The 25,666-nt window shown below is 42.6% G+C and overlaps 1 protein-coding gene across 1 annotated transcript in view; it reads left to right on the top strand.

The window, feature by feature from the left end:
• The window catches only part of LOC141271755 (uncharacterized), a 32,129-nt gene extending 9,522 nt beyond the window's left edge, over positions 1-22,607 (top strand). Inside the window, exons 2-7 of the mRNA XM_073681859.1 lie at positions 7,378-7,461; positions 7,591-7,770; positions 7,854-7,986; positions 8,070-8,167; positions 8,366-8,456; positions 17,476-22,607. Of these exons, the coding sequence (XP_073537960.1) occupies positions 7,384-7,461; positions 7,591-7,770; positions 7,854-7,986; positions 8,070-8,167; positions 8,366-8,456; positions 17,476-19,298 (2,403 nt within the window). The 5' untranslated portion in view covers positions 7,378-7,383 and the 3' untranslated portion in view covers positions 19,299-22,607. The remainder of the gene's footprint in view (positions 1-7,377; positions 7,462-7,590; positions 7,771-7,853; positions 7,987-8,069; positions 8,168-8,365; positions 8,457-17,475) is intronic.
• The last annotated feature ends 3,059 nt before the right edge of the window (positions 22,608-25,666 follow it).

Below are 25,666 nucleotides of genomic sequence, written 5' to 3'. Positions count from 1 at the left end.
GCTGCACCAGGTCAATTAATGCACACCAGCAATGTCTTTTCAGTATTTCACAATGCAGCAGTTTATTATTTTACCATAAACCGCAGTTCACACATATAATGTCCACGAGCCCCAAGTGGCAGACAGGCCCACTTGGCTCAAGGTACAACCTTCAGTAAGGTAATAAATTAGCAATGTCCATATCAATGTCCATATAACGCAGTGTATTACCTTTGCCGGGTTTTTAGCTGCTTCAGTCCATTTGGTTTGCCACCACTGTGGCTTTGCGGCTTCCCAGATGGGGGTCTCTAGCCGTCGCTCCCTCTAAGGCTACTGGTATGCTTACACCACCAACATCCAGCCTGCGCCTTTCAGGACTCTTCACCAAGCCGGCTTTCCCTGCAAGGCCACTAGCATCCACACACAGGATCCAGGCTCGACCTTTCAGGCTTCCAGGCTTCACTCGGCCTCACTAGGCCTCTCACTAGTTCCCCCTGTTTCAAACTACCAGGGTTTATATATTCATCTGTGCATGTAGGACCTGTCATGATGTCACAGTCATGTGATCAGTCCTTCTGTGTGCACGTAGGACCTGAGCTGATGTCACAGTCATGTGATCCGTCACCTGAGGGAGAGGTACATGGTCAGGCAAAAACACATCCTGGACCATTACCGTAATTCCGCAAGTCGCTGCATTACAATATTTAAACCCACTCCACCTTGGAGGAGGGGCCTGAGCAACACTATCATTCTGTGTGCTTCTTCGCCTCTGAATTGCCAGGTCTTGTTCTGTTTCTTGTCTGTTTCTGCCATTTCTGGGGGCTGCATTCCCAGACCTGTTACCTGTGACTTCTTGTCTGTTTCCGCCATTTCTGGGGGCTGCATTCCCAGACCTGTTACCTGTGACTTCTTGTCTGTTTCTGCCATCCTGGGGGCTGAGTTCCCAGGCTCATTCCTTTACCTTGTTCCTGGTTCAGTCTCTGTCTGAACAGTGTCCTAGCTCGTTACCTGTTTGTCTCTATGTCTGTACCTTCCCTTTTCCTGCAGTGTCTGAACCTGCCCCTAACTCCAACTCGTTGTCTCTGTACTCCTGTTTGTGAGCTTAGAGTCCACTCGCTACTTCATTGCAAGTACCTTGTGTGTATCTGGTTCTGCTTGTCCATTCCAGTCTGTTCCGTGTGAACAGAGCCCTGTCCTCTCTGCTCTGCCTTTTTCACCGCTCCGGCGGTTTCGCCCTGCTCTGTTTTGCTCACCGCTCCGGCGGTTCCTCTCTGCTCTGCCTTGCTCACCGCTCCGGCGGTTCCCTTCTGCTTTGCCTTGCTCACCGCTCCGGCGGTTCCTCTTTGCTCTGCCTTGCTCACCACTCCGGCGGTTCCTCTCTGCTCTGCCTTGTCCACCGCGTCTGCGGTTTTGCTCGGCTCCGCTTGTTCACCGTGTTTGCGGTTTTGCTTTGCTTGTTCACCGCGTCTGCGGTTTTGCTCTGCTTGGCTTGTTCACCGCGTCTGCGGTTTTGCTTTGCATTCCTTGTTCACCGTGTTTGCGGTTTTGCTTTGCTTTGCTTGTTCACCGCGTCTGCGGTTTTGCTCTGCTTGGCTTGCTCACCGCGTCTACAGTTTTGCTCTACTTGGCTTGTTTGCCGCATCTGTGGTTTTGCTCTGCTTGACTTGTTCGCCGCTTGCGCGGGTTTTGCCTTGCTCTGCTCATTTACCGCACCTGCGGGTTTTGCTTTGCTCTGTCCATTTACCGCACCTGGGGGTTTTGCTCTGCTCTGTTCGTTTACCGCATCCGCGGGTTTTGCTCAGCTCTGTCCGTTTACCGCACCTGCAGGTTTTGCTCTGCTCTGTTCGTTTACCGCATCCGCGGGTTTTGCTCTGCTCTGTCCATTTACCGCATCTGCGGTTTCGCTCTGCTCTGTTTGCTCACTGCTCCAGTGGTTTTGCTCTACTTTGCTTGTCTACCGCATCTGCGGCTCTGTTCCTGTATCCCAGTCTGTACTGGACCTTATCCATCCTGCGTTCCAACCTGCTAGTACCTCCCTGTCTGCACACCAGCCGTGCCTGTCAGTACCCACCCTGCCTGCATATCAGCTGTGCCAGCCAATATCCACCTGTCTGTATGCCAGCCTAACCTGCTTGTTCCTGCATTCCCCGGTGTGGGCCGTGTCCGAGGTCTGACCTGAAGTAGCACCTGGTCCCTCTGCCCTGTTCCTCCTTGATGCACGGAGTCGGTTGAGCCGCCGTGCGACCTTGGTCGGATCAGGTTGATACTTAGTTACGCCCCTCCAGGCACTCCTCGGTTCATGGTACAGTGGGATCACTAATCACGCACACGCCAGCCAGTCCGAGCGTGTGCATAACAGTTTGCTCAGGCCATGGTTCCCATTGAGCCCCACGGCCCTTCGCTCTCAGAGACATTTTGAATCCATGTCCAGCGAATACGTGCATGAAGAAATTTTTTTTTTTTCGCAAACTGAGGTCCAGGCTATTTACGCACCAGTCCTAATGGAGCTATCAGCACTCGTTCCTGCGGATCCGCCACGGTACTATAGGGATCCAAAACAAAGCCGTGCATTTGTGGAGCAATGCATGCTGCAATTAAAGTTCTATGCTCATTCTTTTCCTACCGATAGGGTTAAAGTGGGATTTATGATGTCCTACCTAGCGGGTGATGCCTTGAAATGGATCACCCCCCCTATGCGAAGTATGGGATTCTGTCATCTCTGACCTTCAGGCCTTCCTGGTGGCCTTTCTAATGGTCTTTGATGACCCTAATCCTGAAGCCTCTGCTAAAGCCTCCCTTCTCAATATCCCGGAGCAGTCCCGATGGGTAATGTGTGTGGGTAGCTCACCAGTTCTCCAGCCTGAAGAGACTGCTGCCCACCCAGAATCCACACAGGATGTCTATGCTCCACAGAATACTTCTCTTCCCAACAGCCTGAAGAGACTGCTGCCCACCCAGAATCCACACAGGATGTCTATGCTCCACAGAATACTTCTCTTCCCAACCTCAAGAGGCAGTCCAGACGTGCAAGGCGTAGAGGCAAACCATCACGCCAGGTTCTGTCCTCCCAAAGACCTCCTGTTCCCCAGCCTGTAGAGGCAGCTATCCGCACTGAATCCATGAAGGTTGACCATGTTCGTCAGGCAAAGCAGAGGCTGGAACTCAGTCACAAAATCGGATTGCGGTCCCGCTGCAGTTGTCTGGGACCTCCTGACGGTCTTTGTCCAGCAAGGGTTGGAGAATCCCAAGACATTAGGCCTGTAGGAGAGGCTGCCCTTGGCGTTAGTGTCTCCTCTCCACAGATGACCATGACTGTGTCCGTGGCAAGTGAAAGCCTCGGATTTACCTTGAAGAGTCAGTGTTTGATTCCCGTCCAAAAACTCCAGAAGCCGGTTTGGGCATTGTCAGCGGAAGGACGAGCCCTACTCAGAAACAGTCAAAATATGTCTGTACAAATTAAGCTCCAGATCCGAGTCTCTGCATCCCTCCAACCTGGCAGAGGACCTCCAGTTGTCTCCTGAATCCACCGGGGTGCTATCTGATAACAAATGGAGAGAGACTTTCCTGTGTGCCGTTCCTGGTACTTCACCCACTTCATCTGTTGCTGAGGATGTTTTGATGGGAGGAAGCATCCTAGTTACCAAGATGATGAGACCAGTTTCGTTTCCTCTAGTGGACAGAAGAGGTGGTCCTCTTGAAGAGAAGGATTGGCCTCCAAATTCTCTGCGGAAGACCCTTGCAGGCTTGAAGAAGAGGGGGCGTAAAGGGGGGGTACTGTAACATACCTGGCGGCGTGCTTGCATAGTGCATCACCTCCCACTATGCAAGATCGCAATCTTAACCTTCAGTCCAGTTTGTAAGCCATGCTCCTGTTCATACTATGTGCATGCTCTGGTCTGATTGCTTAGGGCGGCGGCCCGGTTACTTCCTGATTCTTATAGCTGCGGTGGCTGTGTGCATGCTCTGGTCTGATTGCTTAAGGCTGCGGCCCGGTTACTTCCTGATTCTTATAGCTGCGGTGGGCACACTTCTAATGTTTCCCCAGCCTATTGCTGTGAGTCACTGGATATTTAAACCCACTCCACCTTGGAGGAGGGGCCTGAGCAACACTATCATTCAGTGTGCTTCTTTGCCTCTGAATTGCCAGGTCTTGTTCTGTTTCTTGTCTGTTTCTGCCATTTCTGGGGGCTGCATTCCCAGACCTGTTACCTGTGACTTCTTGTCTGTTTCTGCCATCCTGGGGGCTGAGTTCCCAGGCTCATTCCTTTACCTTGTTCCTGGTTCAGTCTCTGTCTGAACAGTGTCCTAGCTCGTTACCTGTTTGTCTCTATGTCTGTACCTTCCCTTTTCCTGCAGTGTCTGAACCTGCCCCTAACTCCAACTCGTTGTCTCTGTACTCCTGTTTGTGAGCTTAGAGTCCACTCGCTACTTCATTGCAAGTACCTTGTGTGTATCTGGTTCTGCTTGTCCTTTCCAGTCTGTTCCATGTGAACAGAGCCCTGTCCTCTCTGCTCTGCCTTGTGCACGGCTCCGGCGGTTTCGCCCTGCTCTGTTTTGCTCACCGCTCTGGCGGTTCCTCTCTGCTCTGCCTTGCTCACCGCTCCGGCGGTTCCCTTCTGCTCTGCCTTGCTCACCGCTCCGGCGGTTCCTCTCTGCTCTGCCTTGCTCACGGCTCCGGCGGTTCCTCTTTGCTCTGCCTTGCCCACCACTCCGGCGGTTCCTCTCTGCTCTGCCTTGTCCACCGCGTCTGTGGTTTTGCTCTGCTCCGCTTGTTGCGGTTTTGCTTTGCTTGTTCACCGTGTCTGAGGTTTTGCTCTGCTTGGCTTGTTCACCGCGTCTGCGGTTTTGCTCTGCTTGGCTTGTTCGCCGCATCTGCGGTTTTGCTTTGCTTGGCTTGTTCGCCGCTTCCGCGGGTTTTGCCTTGCTCTGCTCATTTACCACACCTGCGGGTTTTGCTTTACTCTGTCCATTTACTGCACCCGTGGGTTTTGCTCTGCTCTGTCCGTTTACCGCATCCGCGGGTTTTGCTCTGCTCTGTCCGTTTACCGCATCTGCGGTTTCGCTCTGCTCTGTTTGCTCACAGCTCCGGCGGTTTTGCTCTACTTTGCTTGTCTACCGCATCTGCGGCTCTGTTCCTGTATCCCAGTCTGTACTGGACCTTATCCAACCTGCGCTCCAACCTGCTAGTACCTCCCTGTCTGCACACCAGCCGTGCCTGTCAGTACCCACCCTGCCTGCATATCAGCTGTGCCAGCCAATATCCACCTGTCTGTATGCCAGCCTAACCTGCTTGTTCCTGCATTCCCCGGTGTGGGCCAACAGCCGTGTCCGGGGTCTGACCTGGAGTAGCACCTGGTCCCTCTGCCTGGTTCCTCCTTGGTGCACGGAGTCGATTGAGCCGCCGTGCGACCTTGGGGTTGATTCTTAGTTACGCCCCTCCAGGCACTCCTCTGTTCATGCTACAGTGGGATCACTAATCACGCACACGCAAGCCAGTCCGAGCGTGTGCATAACATTCGTGAAGCTAACAGTGACCGTACGGGGGCATATACACATATTCCATGCGTTGGAATTCGGAGGTGAATACGCCATATGCTCACTGCGCGCTTTCCGATTCCTACGTAGTGAGTAATCGGGATCGTGTGCGCACAAATCCCTGACAAATCCGGACAGAGTGACAGCAGCGGTGGGATATTGTGTGATCTTCTCGGTGTCGTCGCTGACGGTCCTGACACCCTTTATCAGGGGGGCAGAATTATTAATCAGCTTCTTTTCCTCAGGCAAAATGGGACAAAAAGAGTTTAACTGACTATAAAAACTCAAAAATGGTTAAAAGTCTTACAGAGGGATGCAGCAATCCTTAAATTGATCAGATATTGAGGAGTGACCACAGAACCTACAAAAGTCTACAGGGTCACAAAAGAAAAAAAAGAATAGCATTAATTGCAAGAGATTTCAGAAGACTCAAACGTGAAGCGACCAGGAACATATTAACCTCCTGTCGTATTCCAGAACAGTAGCCTCCCTGGAGGCCCAGAAGTACAAGGTGTTCAGTGCTCAGAGACATGGATGAGGCTGAATAGCGACCACCACTGAACAAGACACAAGAAAAAACTTGTCCAAGAAATATTTGAAGACAGATTTTTCAAAGATTTTATGGACTGATGAGAGTGACTCTTGACGGACCAGATGGATGGGCCCATGGCTGGATCAGTAATGGGCACAGACCTCAACTTCGATTCCGACGCTAGCGAGGTGGAGGTGGGCATTGTTCTGGGCCGGTATTAGATGAGCTAGTTGGATCTTTTCAAGTTGAAGATGGACACAAAATCAACTCCCAAACCTTCTGCCAGTTTTTAGAAGACACTTTCTTTAAGCAGAGGTACAGAAAAAAATTGCATCTTTAAAAAAAAAAAAAAAAATGTATTGTTCTGCAGGAGAATGCTCAATCACAGCATAAAAGTCTTCACTGCTCAGTGCCCAGAAAGGTCTTAAAGATGAAAGAATAATGACATAATGACATGGCCTTTTCCTCACTGGACCTACACTTTACTTATAACTTTTGGACTTTTGTTAAACTCGAGATTTATGGTGAAGGAGAACAGTCCCCTCTCTGATCAGTGTCTGAGGCTATGGTTGGTGCTGCCCACAAAGATGATCGTCAACAGATTAAGAAACTAATTGACTCCATGGATGGATGGCTTATCACTAGTATTGAGAAGAAGGGTGTCTATATTGGTCACTGATATATTTTTATTAAATGTCAGAAATGTATTTTTGGACATTGAGATGTTTGGGTCTTATTCTCACTATAACAGATGAAAATAAACAATTAAGATGGAAAATTTACATTTTTCATATAGTTGCATAATAATTCTGGACACAGAGATATTCTCCTAAAACAACACCTCACTTTTACTTTCTTAAATATTCAGGTTTCAGGTTTATTACCCTTTGGATTGACCGACAGCACTGTAGATGTTAAATAATAAAAGTAATCATCAAAAATACAAATTATCTAATAATCGTGCACACAGTGTAGAGTAGGCGGTGGAGTTAGAAGACCTTTTCTTTCCAGAACGTATCGTGGAGTGGTGAGATGTATACAAATAAACCATTAACATATTTTATTGGCTGTACAAAAACTGCTGTTTCTTTATGTTGTTAAATGACCTGAATTATTTTATAACTTCCGTAATCCCAACTGATAGCACATAGGTATCTCTGTCTGACCTGAAAATGTATGAAGAGCTCTACCACATTATTGTTTTATACCGGCATCACAATGGTATAAAAAAAATGTATTACACAGAATTTTTTATATTTTACACCAACTCATCTTCAATCCACTCAGATTCCCACAGTATCAGATACTAATTATCTATATAATTTTCCTAGAAAAGAATGGATAGAGACAGAAAGAAGATGGCGGAGAGGATATTACACCTCACCCTAGAGATCCTCTTCCGGCTTACTGGAGAGGTGAGAGATTCTGATGGCGTCACATTACATCATTCTTATCTATGAGAATAACAGATGGACAGAACTGGAGAGGTGAAGACTCTGGAAATGTCTGGAGTGAGATTTATTAATGTGTCTCTCCATAACCAGGATTACACAGTAGTGAAGAAGACCCCTAGTGAGCGCTGTCAGGACCCTGTGTCTGAGGGATGGGGAAGACCCCTGAGCCCAATCACGGGGCCTCTACCTCACCCCCTGATACATGAGGACATCAATGACCAGAAGATCCTAGAACTTACCTACAAGATGATTGAGCTGCTGACTGGACAGGTGACACTGCTGGGAATGCTGGGACGTTATACAGTAACACTATGGATGGATGGGGGGGATGACGGTATCATTGTATGTGTCAGGTTCCTATAAGGTGTCAGGATGTCGCTGTTTATTTCTCCATGGAGGAGTGGGAGTATTTAGAAGAGCACAGATCAGTACAAGATCTGTACAAGGACGTCATGATGGAGGTTCCCCAACCCCTCACATCACCAGGTAATGGACAGTGCTAACTACACACGGCCTATAATTATCTGTATGTAAAGAATAAATTCAATCTCTGTATGTGTTTCCTCCAGATCTATCCAGTAAGAGGACAACACCAGAGAGATGTCCCGGTCATCTTCTTCCACAGGACTGTAAACAAGAAGATCACAATGTTCCTCAGGATCATCAGGTAGATGGAGATAAGATGTCATGAGATCTCCCCTATGATGTGTAGGCGGCTGTGAAGGTCTTGTCTTCAGTCTTGTTTTATCCACCAGTATTATATGTTTTATACTTGTGTAATGAGAAAGGTGGAGATGGCAGGATTAGAGCTGATCATAGATGTGACTTCTCCATCTGTCTGTGAATTTTACAATATTTGTTTCAGGGTGAAGATCTGACCCATATTAATACTACACAGACATATGTGAGGGGTGATGAGCAGTGTAAAGAGGAGATTCCTACATATGACTACCCAGGTGAGTGGTAACCACTAAATGCAGAGAAGTCACATTGGATGAATCTACCTTCTCTCCCTTCTGTGCTGCTGAATGTGCTCATATGGTCCCTACATGACCAGGTCCAGTCTTTCTGGCCAAAGTTCACTTTTATGATCGACAAAATTAAATGTGCAGTGAGGGCCAAGTGTGAATTTCTGTACAATAACAACAGAATTTCCCTTTAATAGACAAACTACGGCCCACATAATTTTATAGTCAGCCAGGGAGGTCGGTCAAAGACCAACAAGAACTAGCCCAACACACAACAATTGTCTACTCAAAAAGGTATGAAAGGAAGGAGAAAATATGAGTATCATGGCATAAAAATTGTATTTTTATTAAATAATCTTAAAATACAAGATTCAATAAATCCAATATATATAATTAACATGGTGTGCAATAGATCGAAACACCATGACTCCGTACTGTGTAAAGGGAGCTCAATGTTATATTCCAAAAAGCATGAGATGGTAGTAAGGGAGATAGGTATGCACATAATTAATATCATTTTATAGGCATATGACATTCAAGGTTCCCATGTGAACCAAAGAGAATGTCAAATTCAAAAGTACATGTGCCCTTAAACTCACCAAATCACTAAGCTCCAAAGCAGATGCAGGGTGTCACAGAGGGGTGTGCAGAGGTGACAGCACGCCTCAACGCGCGTTTCGCCCGTTAGTAATGAAAAGCGGTGCGGGGTGATTGCCACAGCGGACACCCAGTGCTATGTGCAGGGAGCGGTCCCGCACCGCTCCCTGCACATTAACCCCCTCAATGCTGCGATCAAAGTCGATCGCAGCATTGCGGTGGCAAGGGGGGAGGTTATCGCTATACTCAACTCTCCTGCCGGCATCCAGCGATGTCTGCGGCGGCTTCCGGATGTTGCCATGATGACCCGATGTCGTCATGACAACATCCGGGTCACCAGGAGGCAGGACGTTACTTTGGTCATGCGCAGTGCATTACCAAAGTAATGTCTCCCCTGTGTGCAGCACTGACAGGCTGCATGGCATAGGGAGCTGCTGCTCTCTATGCCATGCAGCCGATCAGGCTGCAAAAAGTGAAAGTCCCATAATGAGACAATATATAAGAGTAAAAAAAAAAGCAGAAAAGTGAAAAAAAAAAAATTGTAAAAATATTTAAAAAAAAAATGAAAAAAATAATCCCCAAAAAATAAAAATATATTGAGCCCATAATATTTATTTATTATGAAAAAAAAAAATAAACCAATCAAAGTGCACATATTTGGTATCGCCGCGTCCGGAACGACCTGACCTATAAAAAACTGTCCCACTAGTTAACCCCTTTAGTGAACACAGTAAAAAAAATGATAAAAAACGAAGCAAAAAACAATGCTTTATCATCATACCGCCAAACAAAAAAATAGAATAACACGCGATCAAAAAGACGAATATAAATAAAAATGGTACCGCTGAAAACGTCATCTTGTCCCGCAAAAATAAGCCGCGATACAGCTCCATCAGCCGAAAATAAAAAAGTTATAGCTCTCAGAATAAAGCGATGCAAAAAATATATTTTTTCTAGAAAATAGTTTTTATTATGTAAAAGCGCCAATACATAAAAAAACTATATAAATGTGGTACCGCTGTAAACGTACTGACCAGAAGAATAAAGCTGCCTTATCAATTTTACCACACGTGGAACGGCATAAAAAAAAACCCATAAAAACAATTTCGGAATTGCTGGTTTTGTTTATTCTGGCTCCCAAAAATCGGAATAGAATACGATCAAAAAATGTCACATGCCCGAAAATGGTACCATTAAAAACGTCAACTTGTCCCGCAAAAAACAAGCCGTCTCATGACTGTCGGCCAAAATATGTAAAAATTATAGCTCTCAAAATATGGTGATGCAAAAACAAGTCTTTGCAAAAAAATGCGTCTTTTAGTGTGTGACAGCTGTCAATCATAAAAACCCAATATGAATCTGGTATCGCCGTAATCGCACCGATCCGAAGAATAAAGTTGTCTAATCACTTATACCACACGAGGAATGGGGTAAAAAAATAAACTTTAAGGTTAGGGTTGTGCTAGGGTTGGGGTTAGGGTTGGGTTAGGGTTGGGGTTAGGGGTGGGCTAGGGTTAGGGTTGGGGTTAGCGTTGGTGTTGGGGTTGCATTATGGTGAGGGTTAGGGTTGGGATTTTTTCAAAAGTAAAGAAAAAAAAAAAAGACGATATGTCGACCAGTGTTGAGCCCAAGTGCTCGCTACTTGAGTTTGCATCGGGTGCTCGTGTATGCACTGAGTATCATGGGTGTTCGAGTGACATGCTCGAGTCTCTACCCCATATGCTTTGCGGCCAAAAAAAACGTTGCTTGGATCACCTGCCATGCACAAGCAATGCCCGCATGTTTTTTTTTGGGTGTCTAACAACCATGAAACATGTGGGGCAGGGACTCGAGCATGTCACTCGAGCACCCGTGATACATGGTGCATACCTGAGTACCCGATGCAAACTCAAGTAGCGAGCACTTGCGCTCAAGACTAATGACAACTTATTCAATATGATGACCTAATGTTATGAAATTCTGTCGTACCTCTGGGTTCAAAATGTTCACTATACCCCGTGATAAAATCCTTGAGGGATCTAGTTTCCAAAATGGGGTCACTTGTGGGGGGTTTCCACTGTTTAGGCACATCAGAGGCTCCCGAAATGCGACATGGCGTCTACTCTTGATTCCAGCCAATTTTGCGTACAAAAAGTCACAGTTCTTCCCTTCTGAACCCTGACGTGTGCCCAAACAGTGTATTTTCCCCACATATGGGGTATTGGCGTGCTCAGGAGTTTTTTTTTTTTAAATCAGATACTTTTTATTAAAAGACTTTTTTAACATTACACATAAACAACATTGAGGCATCACCCAACTGGCAATGCCCTTCAAAACCCACCCATTCCCCCTCCCCCTCCCATTACACCCCCAAAAACCATATGGCAAAGACAAATTTAATTACAGACCGCATATTATTATATAGCTTATCTAACTGTTAAAGCATTGATAATCTGATCCATGGATACAGAGCATAATATCTAATAGTCAGTGATTAGTTAAGTAGAACCTCAGAGACCACAATATTTCAAACTCGATTGATATTTAAAATGGACATAATATGATAACCATGAAACATGCTCCATTTACCCAAGATTTTACCAAATTTACATATAGCCTTCCGCTTTTTGTAAACTCCCTCTTCTAATCTTAATAAAGATGTGCAGCTATAAGCTTTCTGATCTGATATAGAGTCCTCTTAACGGCTATTATTTCATCCTCTTCACATCCTATTATTTCTACATGGCACAACACACACAAATTGCACAGTTTTTAGGTTCCATTTTCTCCTCTTACCCTTGTGAAACTAAAAAAATTGGGGCTATAAGATCATTTTTGTGTAAAAAGTTAGATTTTTTTTTTATTTTCACGGCTTCATGTTCTAAACTTCCCTTAAGCACCTAGGGGTTAAGGGTGCTCACCACACATCTAGATAAGTTTCCTGAGGGGTCTAGTTTCCAAAATGGTGTCACTTGTGGGGATTTCCACTGTTTAGGCACATCAGGGGCACATCCGCTAATTATTCAAGCAAATTTTACATTCAAAAAGTCAAATGACGCTCCTTCCCTTCCAAACCCTGCCGTGCGCCCAAGCAGTGGTTTTCCCCCACATATGGGGTATCAGCTTACTCAGAAGAGATTGCACAACAAGATGCTTGGTGCAATTTCTCCTGTTACCCTTATGAAAATGCAAAACTGGGGGCTGAAAAACATTTTTGTGGGAAAAATGTGAAAATTTTATTTTCACGGCTCCATGTTATAAACTTCTGTGAAGCACCTGGAGGTTCAAGGTGCTCACCATACATCTAGATAAGTTCCTTGAGGGGTCTGGTTTCCAAAATGGTGTCAATTGTGGGAGGTTTCCACTGTTTGGGCACATCAGAGGCGCTCTAAACGCAACATGACGTCCGTGAATTATTCAAGCAAATTTTACATTCAAAAAGTCAAATGGCGCTCATTCCCTTCTGAGCCCTGCCGTGCACCCAAACAGTGTTTTTTCCCCACGAATGGGGTATCTGCGTGCTCACGGGAAATTGCACAACAAATTTTGGGGTCCATTTTTTCCTGTTACCCCTGCAAAAATAAAAAAATTGTAACAAGTAACATTTTTGTGAAAAAAGTTAAATGTTCATTTTTTCTTCCCCATTCCAAAAATTCCTGTGAAGCACATGAAGGGATAATAAACTTCTTGAATGTAGTTTTGAGCACCTTGAGGGGTGCAGTTTTTAGAATGGTGTCACTTTTGGGTATTTTCTGTCATAAAGGCCCCTCAAAGTCACTTCAAATGTGATGTGGTCCCTAAAAAAATGGTTTTGCAAATTTTGTTGTAAAAATGAGAAATCGCTGGTCAACTTTTAGCCCTTATAGCTCCCTAATAAAAAAAAAAAATTTGGTTCCAAAATTGTGCTGATGTAAAGTAGACATGTGGGAAATGTTATTTATTAACTATTTTGTGTGAAATGCAGTACAGACCAAAAGTTTGTACATTCACACTGAAGGCATCAAAACTATGAATTAACACATGTGGAATTATATACTTAACAGGCTTCTGCACAACACAACTGATGGTCCCAACCCCATTTATAAGGCAAGAAATCCCACTTATTAAACCTGACAGGGCACACATGTGAAGTGAAAACCATTTCCGGTGACTACCTCTTGAAGCTCATCAAGAGAATGCCAAGAGTGTGCAAAGCAGTCATCAAAGCAAAAGGTGGCTACTTTGAAGAACCTAGAATATAAGACATATTTTCAGCTGTTTCACACTTTTTTGTTAAGTATATAATTCCACATGTGTTAATTCACAGTTTTGATGCCTTCAGTGTGAATGTACAATTTTCATAGTCATGAAAATACAGAAAAATCTTTAAATGAGAAGGTGTGTCCAAACTTTTGGTCTGTACTGTATCTCTCTGATTTAAGGGCATAAAAATTCAAATTTTGAAAATTGCAAAATTTTCCAAATTTTCGTCAAATTTCCGATTTTTTCACAAATAAACGCAAGTGACATCGGAGAAATTTTACCACTATCATGAAGTACAATATGTCACGAAAAAACAATCTCAGAATCAGCGGGATCTGTTGAAGCGTTCCAGAGTAATTACCTCATGAAGTGACTGGTCAGATTTGTAAAAATTAACGTGCAAACCACCCTCGGGGGTAAAGGGGTTAAGATTATTTAATAAAAATATTTTTTTTTATGCAATGATACTCATATTTTCTCCTTCCTTTCTGAGTTTCCCTTTATCCTGACTTTTCAATTTCTTTTCAAACCAACTAACTTCAAACAGGATTGCGATAAAACTATACAGAAAACATTACACCTGTGCCATGATATATCTCTAAGCTGTGCGTGGTTGATGGTTGTAATATACATTTATTCCCGCCTGCAGGAGATATTTTGGCATGGCTCGAATCCTGGTTTCATGGATTCACTCCACATCATAAATTCCATTATGTTTTCAATCCTAAGGAAGTCAGATTACTGCACAATCTCTCCTGAAATGGGGGCGCTAATACTTTCTCTACTCTTCTGCTCAGGACTCATAGTAGCTGTAATGGTCCACCATAAATGAGTGCGACTCCGATTTAGTGTTGGAGCTCTTCCCTCATACATACGTTGTTGTTGGGGATGTTACATATCTTTTATTCCGTCTTTTTTTACAAGTTCATTCTGTATGATAGTTTCATTGTGGTGGGATCGGCCGGCCTCACTTATGTGACTCTGTAACTCCCTGGTAGTCCTTCAGAAAGGTCTCCATTGCCTCTTCCAAATGCCCGAGATCTAAATTTAAGACACTTCAGCTCTGCAGTATTGTAAAAAGGTTTACTTTAAATGTCTAATATTTCTTCTTGACACTCATCTGACAGAAAATATTGTCCCTTACGATAGTTTAGATTACGAAGAGCCACCGAGCCCCATACTCTAATTACCCCACAGAGGTTTCACCACTAGTTACTAATTTTTCTCTGATGAAGACTGTTGAGTTTGGTCATTTCAGTAGATGTGTTATTGTCTATAGTCACAGTTTTTGACTACAGTAGTTAGTTCTCAAAATACTCTGATTTAACCACAGCCAGTTTTATGTTCCTAATCAGGCCACATTTTTAAATTTGACGTGTGTCACTTTATGTGGTGATATCTTTGGAATTCTTCACAAATGATAATAGGAAACAAATGGACCTTAAAAATTATTTTCCAACTTCTCTTGAATCCGACAATACCCTATATACGGTTGTACACTACTGTCTGGGCACATCTACTCCATTTTTCAGATCCAAGGATTATCTTGCTCATCATCATTTAACCTATCTACATGGATCTGGACTTACACAGAGACCCCTAGGCTTGGGCTACGGTGTTACCTGCTGTTCTGTGGTGTGAGATGGGAAGAAGAATAGTCACGTAGCGGGGTCAGAACCAGGAGGGCAGAGAACATAAAAAATCAGAAGACACAAGAGTAGTCAGTAAACGGGCCGGGGTCACAACAGGGAACAAATACACAAGCCGGGAGCTGAGCACAGAGGACTGAACCAGAGGAGAACAAGGCTGTATCTGGCAGCTTCCGGCAATATTCTTCCAGCTTTAGTAGGGTTCGGTGCTTTCCAATTGGCTGAGGAGCAGATTACTTCAGCTGGACAGCACACACCCCCATACTGCCAGACTGGATGGTGCTACTGATCCCAGGCACCCTAATTATAGTGGCTGGACAGAACCTGCACCGCCCAGAGCTTCTGGTTCCCATATCTCCATCACCAGCGCCGCCTGCAGAATGAATAAGGCGGCTCCTGGTGAGAGAAGGAGACATCAGGGGAACAAATCCCAGAGGAGATGGGACACAACATTTACAGAAGCCCTAATATGACAAAATGTCAGAAAACCAGGGCAATAGAAATCCCCATAAAGTGACTAATTCATTGAGGGTTATAATTAGCAAAATTAAATCTATAGGAGTAGAGTCTATTTTAACTCCACAGGCACTTTCCAGAAATTAGCGCACAATGGATGTTGGTGTGTAAAAATTGCACATTGCCCATTTTTTTACCCAACACATAGTGCCCAGATTGTGCTCCAGGAGACACACACCATAAATTAAGTGGGTTCTTCTCCCTATAGTAATGCCAAATACATGGATGCTAAATGTGGTTTGGGCACACTGCAAGGCTCAGAAGTGAGGGGGAGATTTGACTTTGGTAGAGCGGATATTGCTGGATTGGTTTATGGAAGCCATGTTGATTCTCAAGAGCCTTTGAGCCACTAATAATGTGGAAACCTCTGTTTTTCCATTGACAGATAATGGATCTGAGTGGGGACTTGTTTTTTGTGGGATGAGTAGAAGTAATTGGTATCATTTTTGCCTGCATAGCATTGTTTGATGGCTTCTTATGCCATATTTTTGAGGCAGAATGAACAAACAGTTGGACACCACGCTCTACTGGTTCATCCTATGAGGTTTTCTATTAGACTGTGAACTGTCATTCTGTCAATAACTTGCCATTTCTACAGACATTTTAAGTACAATTAACACAAGAATCCCATAGAAAAATAAATAAAGATTGCATACCACTTCTAAATCAATCTAAACAAACACATCCCTGGCCTACATGCTAGTCCAGGAAAATGAAGAAATATATGCACAAGTTTAAAAATAAATTTTATTAGACACTAATCTAAAAAATAGAGGAATATTTAAAGTATTTTAAATATTCCTCTATTTTTTAGATTTGTGTCTAATAAAATTGATTTTTAAGCTAGAGCATACACTACTGTTCAAAAGTTTGGGGTCATTTAGAAATTTCATTATTTTTTAAAGAAAATCACATTTTTTTTCAATGAAGCTAACATTAAATTAATCAGAAATACCCTCTATACATTGTATAGGTTTATAGTGGCCCATTTCCAACAACCACCACTCCAGTGTTTTAATGGTACATTGTGTTTGCTAACTGTGTAAGAAGGCTAATGTATTTGATTTGAGAAGCTATAAAATTGACCTTCCTTTGAGCTAGTTGAGAATCTGGAGCATTACATTTGTTTGTTCTATGAAACTGTCAAAATGGCCAGAAAAAGAGAGCTTTCATGTGAAACTCGACAGTCTATTCTTGTTCTTAGAAATGAAGGCTATTCCATGCGAGAAGTTGCCAAGAAACTGAAGATTTCCTACAACGGTGTGTACTATTCCCTTCAGAGGAGAGCACAAACAGGCTCTAACCAGAGTAGAAAGAGAAGTGGGAGGCCCTGCTGCACAACTGAGCAACAAGACAAGTACATTAGAGTCTCTAGTTTGAGAAATCGACGCCTCACAGCTCCTCAACTGGCAGTTTAATTGAATAGTACACGCAAAACGTCAGTGTCAACGTCTACAGTGAAGAGGCGACTCCGGGATGCTGGCCTTCAGGGCAAAGTGGCAAAGAAAAAGCCATATCTGAGACTGGCTAATAAAAGGAAAAGATTAATATGGGCAAAAGAACACAGACATTGGATAGAGGAAGATTGGAAAAAAGTTTTATGGACAGACGAATCAAAGTTTGAGGTGTTTGGATCACACAGAAGAACATTTGTGAGACGCAGAACAACTGAAAAGATGCTGTAATTGCTGCAAAGGGAGCATTCTTTGACAAAAGCAAAGCTTGAGGGAGAAAATTATTCTTTCTAATAAAAATCATTATTTCTAACCTTGTCAATGTCTGGACTATATTTTCTAATCATTTTGCAACTCATTTGATAAATAAAAGTATGAGTTTTCATGGAAAACACAAAATTGTCTGGGTGACCCCAAACTTTTAAACGGTAGTGTATATCTCTTCATTTTCCTGGATTAGCATGTAGCCCAGGGATGTGTTTGTTTAGATATTTTAAGTAGAAATGTTCAAAAATATAAATTTCAATGATATTTTATTCAAAATGAATAATTGTTTTTTTTTCTTGGCAGATGACTGTACCAGAAGATCAGATGGACAAGAGATTTTTAAATCTGATGATCTTGAGATCCCACAGGATACAATTGAAGTGAATGCTATTACTCCAGATAAACCATCATCCCTTCACAGCAGACATCAATCATCTGATCCTATGAAACTGGTCCTATTTTCTGATTCTTTACCGACTACTAAGGAATATCAAAATAAAATAAGAACAAAACGAACTGCTCCTAAAGCAAAGAAATCACGTTCAGAAAATGGAAATAGTTTTACCCTCGAAAAGTCTATTCTTAAACATCAAAAAATACACACAGCGGACAATAGATTTTTTTGTTCCAAATGTGGAAAATGTTTTAACCAGAAATCACATCTTAATACCCACCAAAGAACCCACACAGGGAAGAAGCCTTTTTCATGTTCAGAATGTGGGAAATGTTTTAACCAGAAAGCACATCTTAATACCCACCAGAGAACCCACACAGGGAAGAAGCCTTTTTCATGTTCAGAATGTGGAAAATGTTTTAACCAGAAATCAGTTTTTGTTAATCACCAGAGAATCCACACAGGGGAGAAGCCTTTTTCATGTTCAGAATGTGGGAAATGTTTTAACCAGAAAGCACATCTTAATAGCCACCAGAGAACCCACACAGGGAAGAAGCCTTTTTCATGTTCAGAATGTGGGAAATGTTTTAACCGGAAAGCGCATCTTGATAGCCACCAGAGAACCCACACAGGGGAGAAGCCCTTTTCCTGTTCAGAATGTGGGAAATGTTTTAATCGTAAAATGATTCTTGATAGACACAAGAGAACTCATACAGGGGAGAAGCCTTTTTCTTGTTCAGAATGTGGGAAATGTTTTAATCGTAAAATAATTCTTGAAAGTCACAAGAGAACTCACACAGGGGAGAAGCCCTTTTCCTGTTCAGAATGTGGGAAATGTTTTCATTGTAAAATGATTCTTGATAGACACAAGAGAACTCACACAGGGGAGAAGCCTTTTTCTTGTTCAGAATGTGGGAAATGTTTTAATCGTAAAATAATTCTTGAAAGTCACAAGAGAACTCACACGGGGGAGAAGCCCTTTTCCTGTTCAGAATGTGGGAAATGTTTTAATCGCAAAATGATTCTTGATAGTCACAAGAGAACCCACACAGGGGAGAAGCCCTTTTTCTGTTCAGATTGTGGGAAATGTTTTAACCAGAAAGCGAATCTTGATAGCCACCAGAGAACCCACACAGGGAAGAAGCCTTTTTCATGTTCAGAATGTGAGAAATGTTTTAACCAGAAAGCGAATCTTGATAGCCACCAGAGAACCCACACAGGGGAGAAGCCCTTTTCCTGTTCAGAATGTGGGAAATGTTTTAACCAAAAATCACATCTTAATAAACACCAGAGAACCCACACAGGGGAGAAGCCTTTTTCATGTTCAGAATGTGGGAAATGTTTTAACCAGAAAGCGCATCTTGATGACCACCAGAGAACCCACACAGGGGAGAAGCCATTTTCCTGTTCAGAATGTGGGAAAAGTTTTTACCAGAAATCAGCTTTGGTTAAGCACCACAGAACCCACACAGGGAAGAAGTCTTTTTCATGTTCAGAATGTGGGAAATGTTTTAAAAAGAAAGCGTATCTTAATAAGCACCAGAGAACCCACACAGGGGAGAAGCCCTTTTGCTGTTCAGAATGTGGGAAATGTTTTAATCGTAAAATGATTTTTGATAGTCACAAGAGAACCCACACAGGGGAGAAACCTTTTTCATGTTCAGAATGTGGGAAATGTTTTAACCAGAAATTAGCTTTGATTAAGCACCAGAGAACTCACACAGGAGAGTAGCCTTTTTCCTATTCTTTTTTTTTTTAATGAAAGAAATTTTTATTGAGATTTTTTCATTAGTTTTTTTTTTTTTTACAAAACAAGAAACCAGTACATACAATAATAAAATAACATACCATAGGGATGACATACATGCATCTCTCCTATATATCCTTTCAGCTTGCCCATTACCGTTCATATTCTTGAAATCTCTTATATAACCATAATATTGTAATAAACATTATAATCATATACACATATAGGTGTGCTATATTACCCATACCACATGTTAGGGAATTCCAATATACATTTCAGTGAAACATTAGACCTCGCCAATACCCCCCTTCCCGTATAAGTCATTGTCTCTCCAACAATAACCCCCTTGATGGCATTCCAGGTGTATCCAACCATAAGCCCCATATTTTCTCTAATTTATTCATTGAGTTTCGCTTTTTATATACCCCTTTTTCTAATCTGATAATATTATTTATCCTATTTTTGAGTTCACTAATTTCTGGAGGTGAGGGGTTAATCCATTTGGATGCAATATGTTTCCTAGCTTGAAATAAAATATGTGAAATCCCTATTGAAATTGGGTTAAATTCCATATCATCCTCTAATATACCTAATAGGCATTTTTGGGGTCTGGTTGAATATCTATTTTATATACCCTCTTATAATAGACAGAACTCCTTTCCAGTATTCACCTAACTCCCGGCATTCCCATAGCGTATGTAATAGGCCCGCAGCATCCATGTTACATCTTGGACATTCAGCAGCAGTCCGGTATCCTATGTTACATAGGAATCGAGGCGTCTTATATTTCCTATGTATTAATATGATCTGGGAAAATCTCAGAGCCCATGTAATGATAATTGGGGTACCAGTTCTAATACCTCTCTCCATTGATCCTCATAAATTGGACTTATATCTTCCATCCATTTTTGTCTAGCTGGAGAAGAAAATATTTTTAAATAATTATCAAAAGGGTGTCCATCTTGATTGTGCATTAAATGAATGCCGAAACTGTAGATATTTATACAATTGTTTATTTGTCAACCCAAATTTCCCCTTTAATTGATCAAAGGACTTAAGTATCCCTGCAGACAATATGTTTTATATCGTATATATTCCTTTATCCACCCAACTCCAAAATCCCTCTAATTTATAGAACTCTGCATATTTATTATTAAACCACTAGATGGTGGCCCGATTCAAACGCATCGGGTATTCTAGAATATGTATGCGGTACACCGGGTGCAATCAGCAGAGCGGTGTTTAAATTTGGCGCCAAAATCGCTGATTGGTCGCGGCCGCGACCAATCAGCGAATTGTATTTCTGAGGACCGGGCAGCGGCGTTGCCTGTGCGGGTACTTCCGCTGCGAAGAGCCAGGAGATGGTCGGCTGCTCGCAGCTGAAGTATCCCGACCGGCGGTGCCGCTCACCGGTCCTCCCTTCACACTTGCCGTCGGGAGATCAGCGGCCACCTCCGCCCCGCAGATGAGCTGCTAACGGCCGCCATCTTTTTCTGAAATCCCGCGTCACTGATTGGCCGCGGCCGGGCCAATCAGCGACGCGGGATTTCCTGGACAGACGGTCAGACAGACAAGACAGACAGACGGGATAAGACGATTATATATATTAGATATAGGTGCATATTCATTGCAGTCTCCTATTTCCATTATATCTTTACCCCTATCCCAGACCTTGTAGAGTAGAGCAAGTGTAGGGTATATTGATTTCTTGTGTGTGAGGTCATTCAGTTCAACTATATGAATAGGAATATTCCACGGTGTTCCTGAGGTAATTAACCGCTTAATACTTGGGTTTGCAGCGCTTTGCCACCCACCCAAATGTTGCAATTGCGCTGCCATATAATACAATGGGGAAAAAAAGTATTTAGTCAGCCACCAATTGTGCAAGTTCTCCCACTTAAAAAGATGAGAGAGGCCTGTAATTGACATCATAGGTCGACCTCAACTATGAGAGACAAAATGAGAAAACAAATCCTGAAAATCACATTGTCTGATTTGAAAATAATTTTTTTTCAAATTTTGGTGGAAAATAAGTATTTGGTCAATTACAAAAGTTCATCTCAATACTTTGTTATATATCCTTTATTCACAATGACAGAGGTCAAACGTTTTCTGAAAGTCTTCACAAGGGTGGCACACACTGTTGCTGGAATGTTGGCCCATTCCTCCATGCAGATCTCCTCTAGAGCAGTGATGTTTAAGGGCTGTCGCTGGGAAACATGGTCTTTCAACTCCCTCCAAAGGTTTTCTATAGGGTTTTGATCTGGAGACTGGCTAGGCCACACCAGGACCTTGAAATGCTTCTTGCGAAGCCACTCCTTCCTTGCCCTGACGGTGTGTTTGGGATCATTGTCATGCTGAAAGACCCAGCCACGTTTTCATCTTCAATGTCCATGCTGATGGAAGGAGGTTTGCACTTAAAATATCATGATACATGGCCCCATTCATTCTTTCAAGTACACGGATCAGTCGTCCTGGTCCCTTGGCAGAGAAACAGCCCCAAAGCATGATGTTGCCACCCCCATGCTTCACAGTAGGTATGGTATTCTTTGGATGCAACTCAGCATTATTTCTCCTCCAAACACGACGAGTTGTGTTTCTACCAAACAGTTCTACTTTGGTTTCATCTGACCATATGACATTCTCCCAATACTCATCTGGATCATCCAAATGCTCTCTGGGAAACTTCAGACGGGCCCAGACATGTAATGGCTTAAGCAGGGGGACACATCTGGCACTGCAGGATCTGAGTCCCTGGCTGTGTAGTGTGTTACTGATGGTAGCCTGTGTAACGTTGGTCCCAGCTCTCTGAAGGTCATTCACTAGGTCCCCCCATGCGGTTCTGGGATTTTTGCTCACCGTTCTTGACATGATTTTGACCCCACGGGGTGAGATCTTGTGTGGAGCCCCAGATCGAGGAAGATTATCAGTGGTCTTGTATTATTGATCCCACAGTTGATTTCTTCACACCAAGCTGCTTGCCTATTGCAGATTCAGTTTTCCCAGCCTGGTGCAGGGCTACAATTTTGTTTCTGGTGTCCTTCGGCAGCTCTTTGGTCTTCACCATAGTGGAGTTTGGAGTGTGACTGTTTGAGGTTGCGGACAGGTGTCTTTTATACTGATAACAAGTTCAAACAGGTGCCAGTACTACAGGTAATGAGTGGAGGACAGAGGAGCCTCTTAAAGAAGAAGTTACAGGTATGTGAGAGCCAGAAATCTTGCTTGTTTGTAATTTACCAAATACTTATTTTCCACCAAAATTTGAAAAAAAAATTCTTTCTAAATCAGACAATTTATTTTCAGGATTTGTTTTCTCATTTTGTCTCTCATATTTGAGGTCTACCTATGATGTCAATTACAGGCCTCTCTCATCTTTTTAAGTGGAAGAACTTGCACAATTGGTGGCTGACTAAATACTTTTTTCCCCCACTATATACCAGTGCATTAGGGATCGCCAAAACACCAGATTCCTAGTTATTCAAATTTTATCCTAGACATTTTTTTTCCATATAAGAGAATGAAACTTGCTATGAATTTTCTGAAAATGGGAATTATGGATCCAAATAGGGGCATTATGCAGAATGTATAAGAGCTGGGGCATCAATATCATTTTTAATAAGTTCCCTCTTCCTACAGCTGATAATGGTAATCTGCACCACGCATCTAGTTTCTTTTTATACTTTTCCAGAAGAAGATATAGAATCAGTACAATGTAATCCGGAGATCTTTTTGTAATACTTATACCAAGGTATTTGAATGTCTCAAACGTTTGTATTTGTGTATGTTCTAATATGCTCGAATTAGGGATATCATCAAATGGTAGAATAACCGACTTATCCCAATTAATGGACAGGCCTGACCATTCACCAAACTCTCCAATAATGTTCAGAATAGGATCAATAGACTTCTGGATATCACCTACTGTACATATATAACGGTTTGTGTATTATACAATCACTGTATTTTATGTAGTGTGGGCCCCCGCTTCTGAGGTGCCACCATGTAACCAATTGCTTTTGAAATAAAGGTTTTTGACCAAACTCATGTTTGGTGTTTATGATTATTCCCAAATGTTCTGCCATTCATATCCTAGCATAGATATGTCACCATCTTATTGGTACTAGACAATTGTCTGGTACTTTGATACTTTCCTTTGGTTTGATATATATTATTTGCTCCATTCAGTTTTTGTTTTTGTTGTGTTAACCTCTTTACCCCCGAACGTGGTTTGCACATTAATGACCAGGCCAATTTTTAAATTCTGACCGCTGTCACTTTATAATGTAATAACATTGGAACGCTTCAACGGATCTCACTGATTCTGAGATTATTTTTTGTGACATATTGTACTTCATGATAGTGTTAAAATTTCTTCGATGTGACTTGCGTTACTTTGTGAAAAAATCTGAAATTTGGCGAAATTTGAATTTTCATGCCCTTAAGTCAGAGATTTATGTCACACAAAATAGTTAATAAATAATATTTCCCACATGTCTACTTTACATCAGCACAATTGAACCAAAATTTTTTTTTGTTAAGAAGTTATAAGGGTTAAAAGTTGACCAGCGATTTCTCATTTTTCCAACATAATTTACAAAACTATTTTTTTAGGGACCACATCACATTTGAAGCGACTTTGATGAGCCTTTATGACAGAAATTATCCAAAAGTGACACCTTTCAGGTGCTTCACAGAAAGTTTTTGAATGTGGAAGAAAACAATGAACATTTAACTTTTTTTCACAAAAATATTACTTTTAGATCCAATTTTTTTTTCTTAAGGGTAACAGGAAAAAATATACCACAACATTTGTTGTGCAATTTCTCCTGAGCACACCGATACCCCATATGTGGGGAAAAAAGGAGCGCTATTTGACTTTTTGAATGTAAAATTTGCTTGAATAATTAGCAAACGCCATGTCACATTCTGGGAGCCCCTGCCGTGCCTAAACAGTGAAAACCCCTAACAAGTGACACCATTTTAGAAACTAGACCCCTCAGGGAACTTCTTTAGATGTGTGTTGACCTTGAACCTCCAGGTGCTTCACAGAAGTTTATAACATTGAGCCATAAAAATAAAATTTTCACATTTTTCCCACAAAAATGTTTTTCATCCCCCACTTTTGCATTTTCATAAGGGTAACAGAAGAAATTGCACAATACCATTTGTTGTGCAATTTCTCTTGAGTAAGCCGATACCCCATATGTGGGGCAAAACCACGGATTGAGTGCATGGCAGGGTTCGGAAGGGTAGGAGCACCATTTGACTTTCTGAATGTAAAATTTGATTGAATAATTAGCTGATGCAATGTCGTGTTTGGGGAGCCCCTAATGTGCCTAAACAGTGGAAACCTCCCCATTTTGGAAACTAGACTCCTCAAGGATCTTATCTAGATGTGTGGTGAGCACTCTGAACCATTTGGTTCTTCACAGAAGTTTATAACGTAGAGCCGTGAAAATAAACAAAACTTTTTCCACAAAAATTATCTTTTAGCCTCATTTTTTTTATTTTCACAAGGGTAAGAGGAGAAAATGGACCGCACAAACTGTTATGCAATTTCTCCTGAGTACGCCGATACCCCAAATGTAGGGAAAAAACACTGTTTGGACGCACGGCAGGTTCAGAAAGGGAGGAGCACTGTGTGACTTTATGAATGCAAAATTGGCTGGAATAGAGAGCGGACACCATGTCTCGTTTGGAGAGCTCCTGATGTGCCTAAACAGTGGAAACCCCCCACAAGTGACCCCATTTTGGAAACTAGACCCCTCAAGGATTTTATCAAGGGGTATAGTGAACATTTTGAGCCCAGACGTACGACACAGAATTTTGATAACATTAGGTCATCATATTGAATAAGTTGTCATTAGTCTTGAGCGCAAATGCTCACTACTTGAGTTTACATCGGGTACTCAGGTATGCACCAAGTATCGTGGGTGCTCGAGTGACATGCTCGAGTTCCCGCCCCGCATGTTTCACGGTTGTTAAACACCCCAAAAAAACATGCGGGGATTGCTCGTGTATGGCAGGCAATCCCCATGTGTTTTTTTTTTGCTGCATAACAGCCGCGAAACATGCGGGGTGGAGACTTGAGTATGTAACCCAAGTACCCACGATACCCAGAGCATACCCAAGCACCCGATGCAAACTCAAGTAGCGAGCACTTGCGCAACACTAGTTGCCATATCCTCCTCATTTTTTTCTTTACTTTTGAAAAAATCGCAACCCTAACACAACCATAACCTTAACTCAACCCTAATCCTAACCGTAATCCTAACCCCAACCCTAACGCTAACACAACCCTAACCCTACCCCCAGGGATCCATTCACTATAAAGAGGCAGCAGTTACTCTGGA

Source organism: Phyllobates terribilis, unplaced genomic scaffold, assembly GCF_046119375.1.
Source record: "Phyllobates terribilis strain yellow unplaced genomic scaffold, ASM4611937v1 Scaffold_5__5_contigs__length_657084704, whole genome shotgun sequence".
In the NCBI taxonomy this organism is placed as follows: Eukaryota; Metazoa; Chordata; class Amphibia; order Anura; family Dendrobatidae; genus Phyllobates; species Phyllobates terribilis.
The sequence above is the reverse complement of the archived record's forward strand: the minus strand, read 5'-3'. Positions and strand labels throughout refer to the sequence as shown.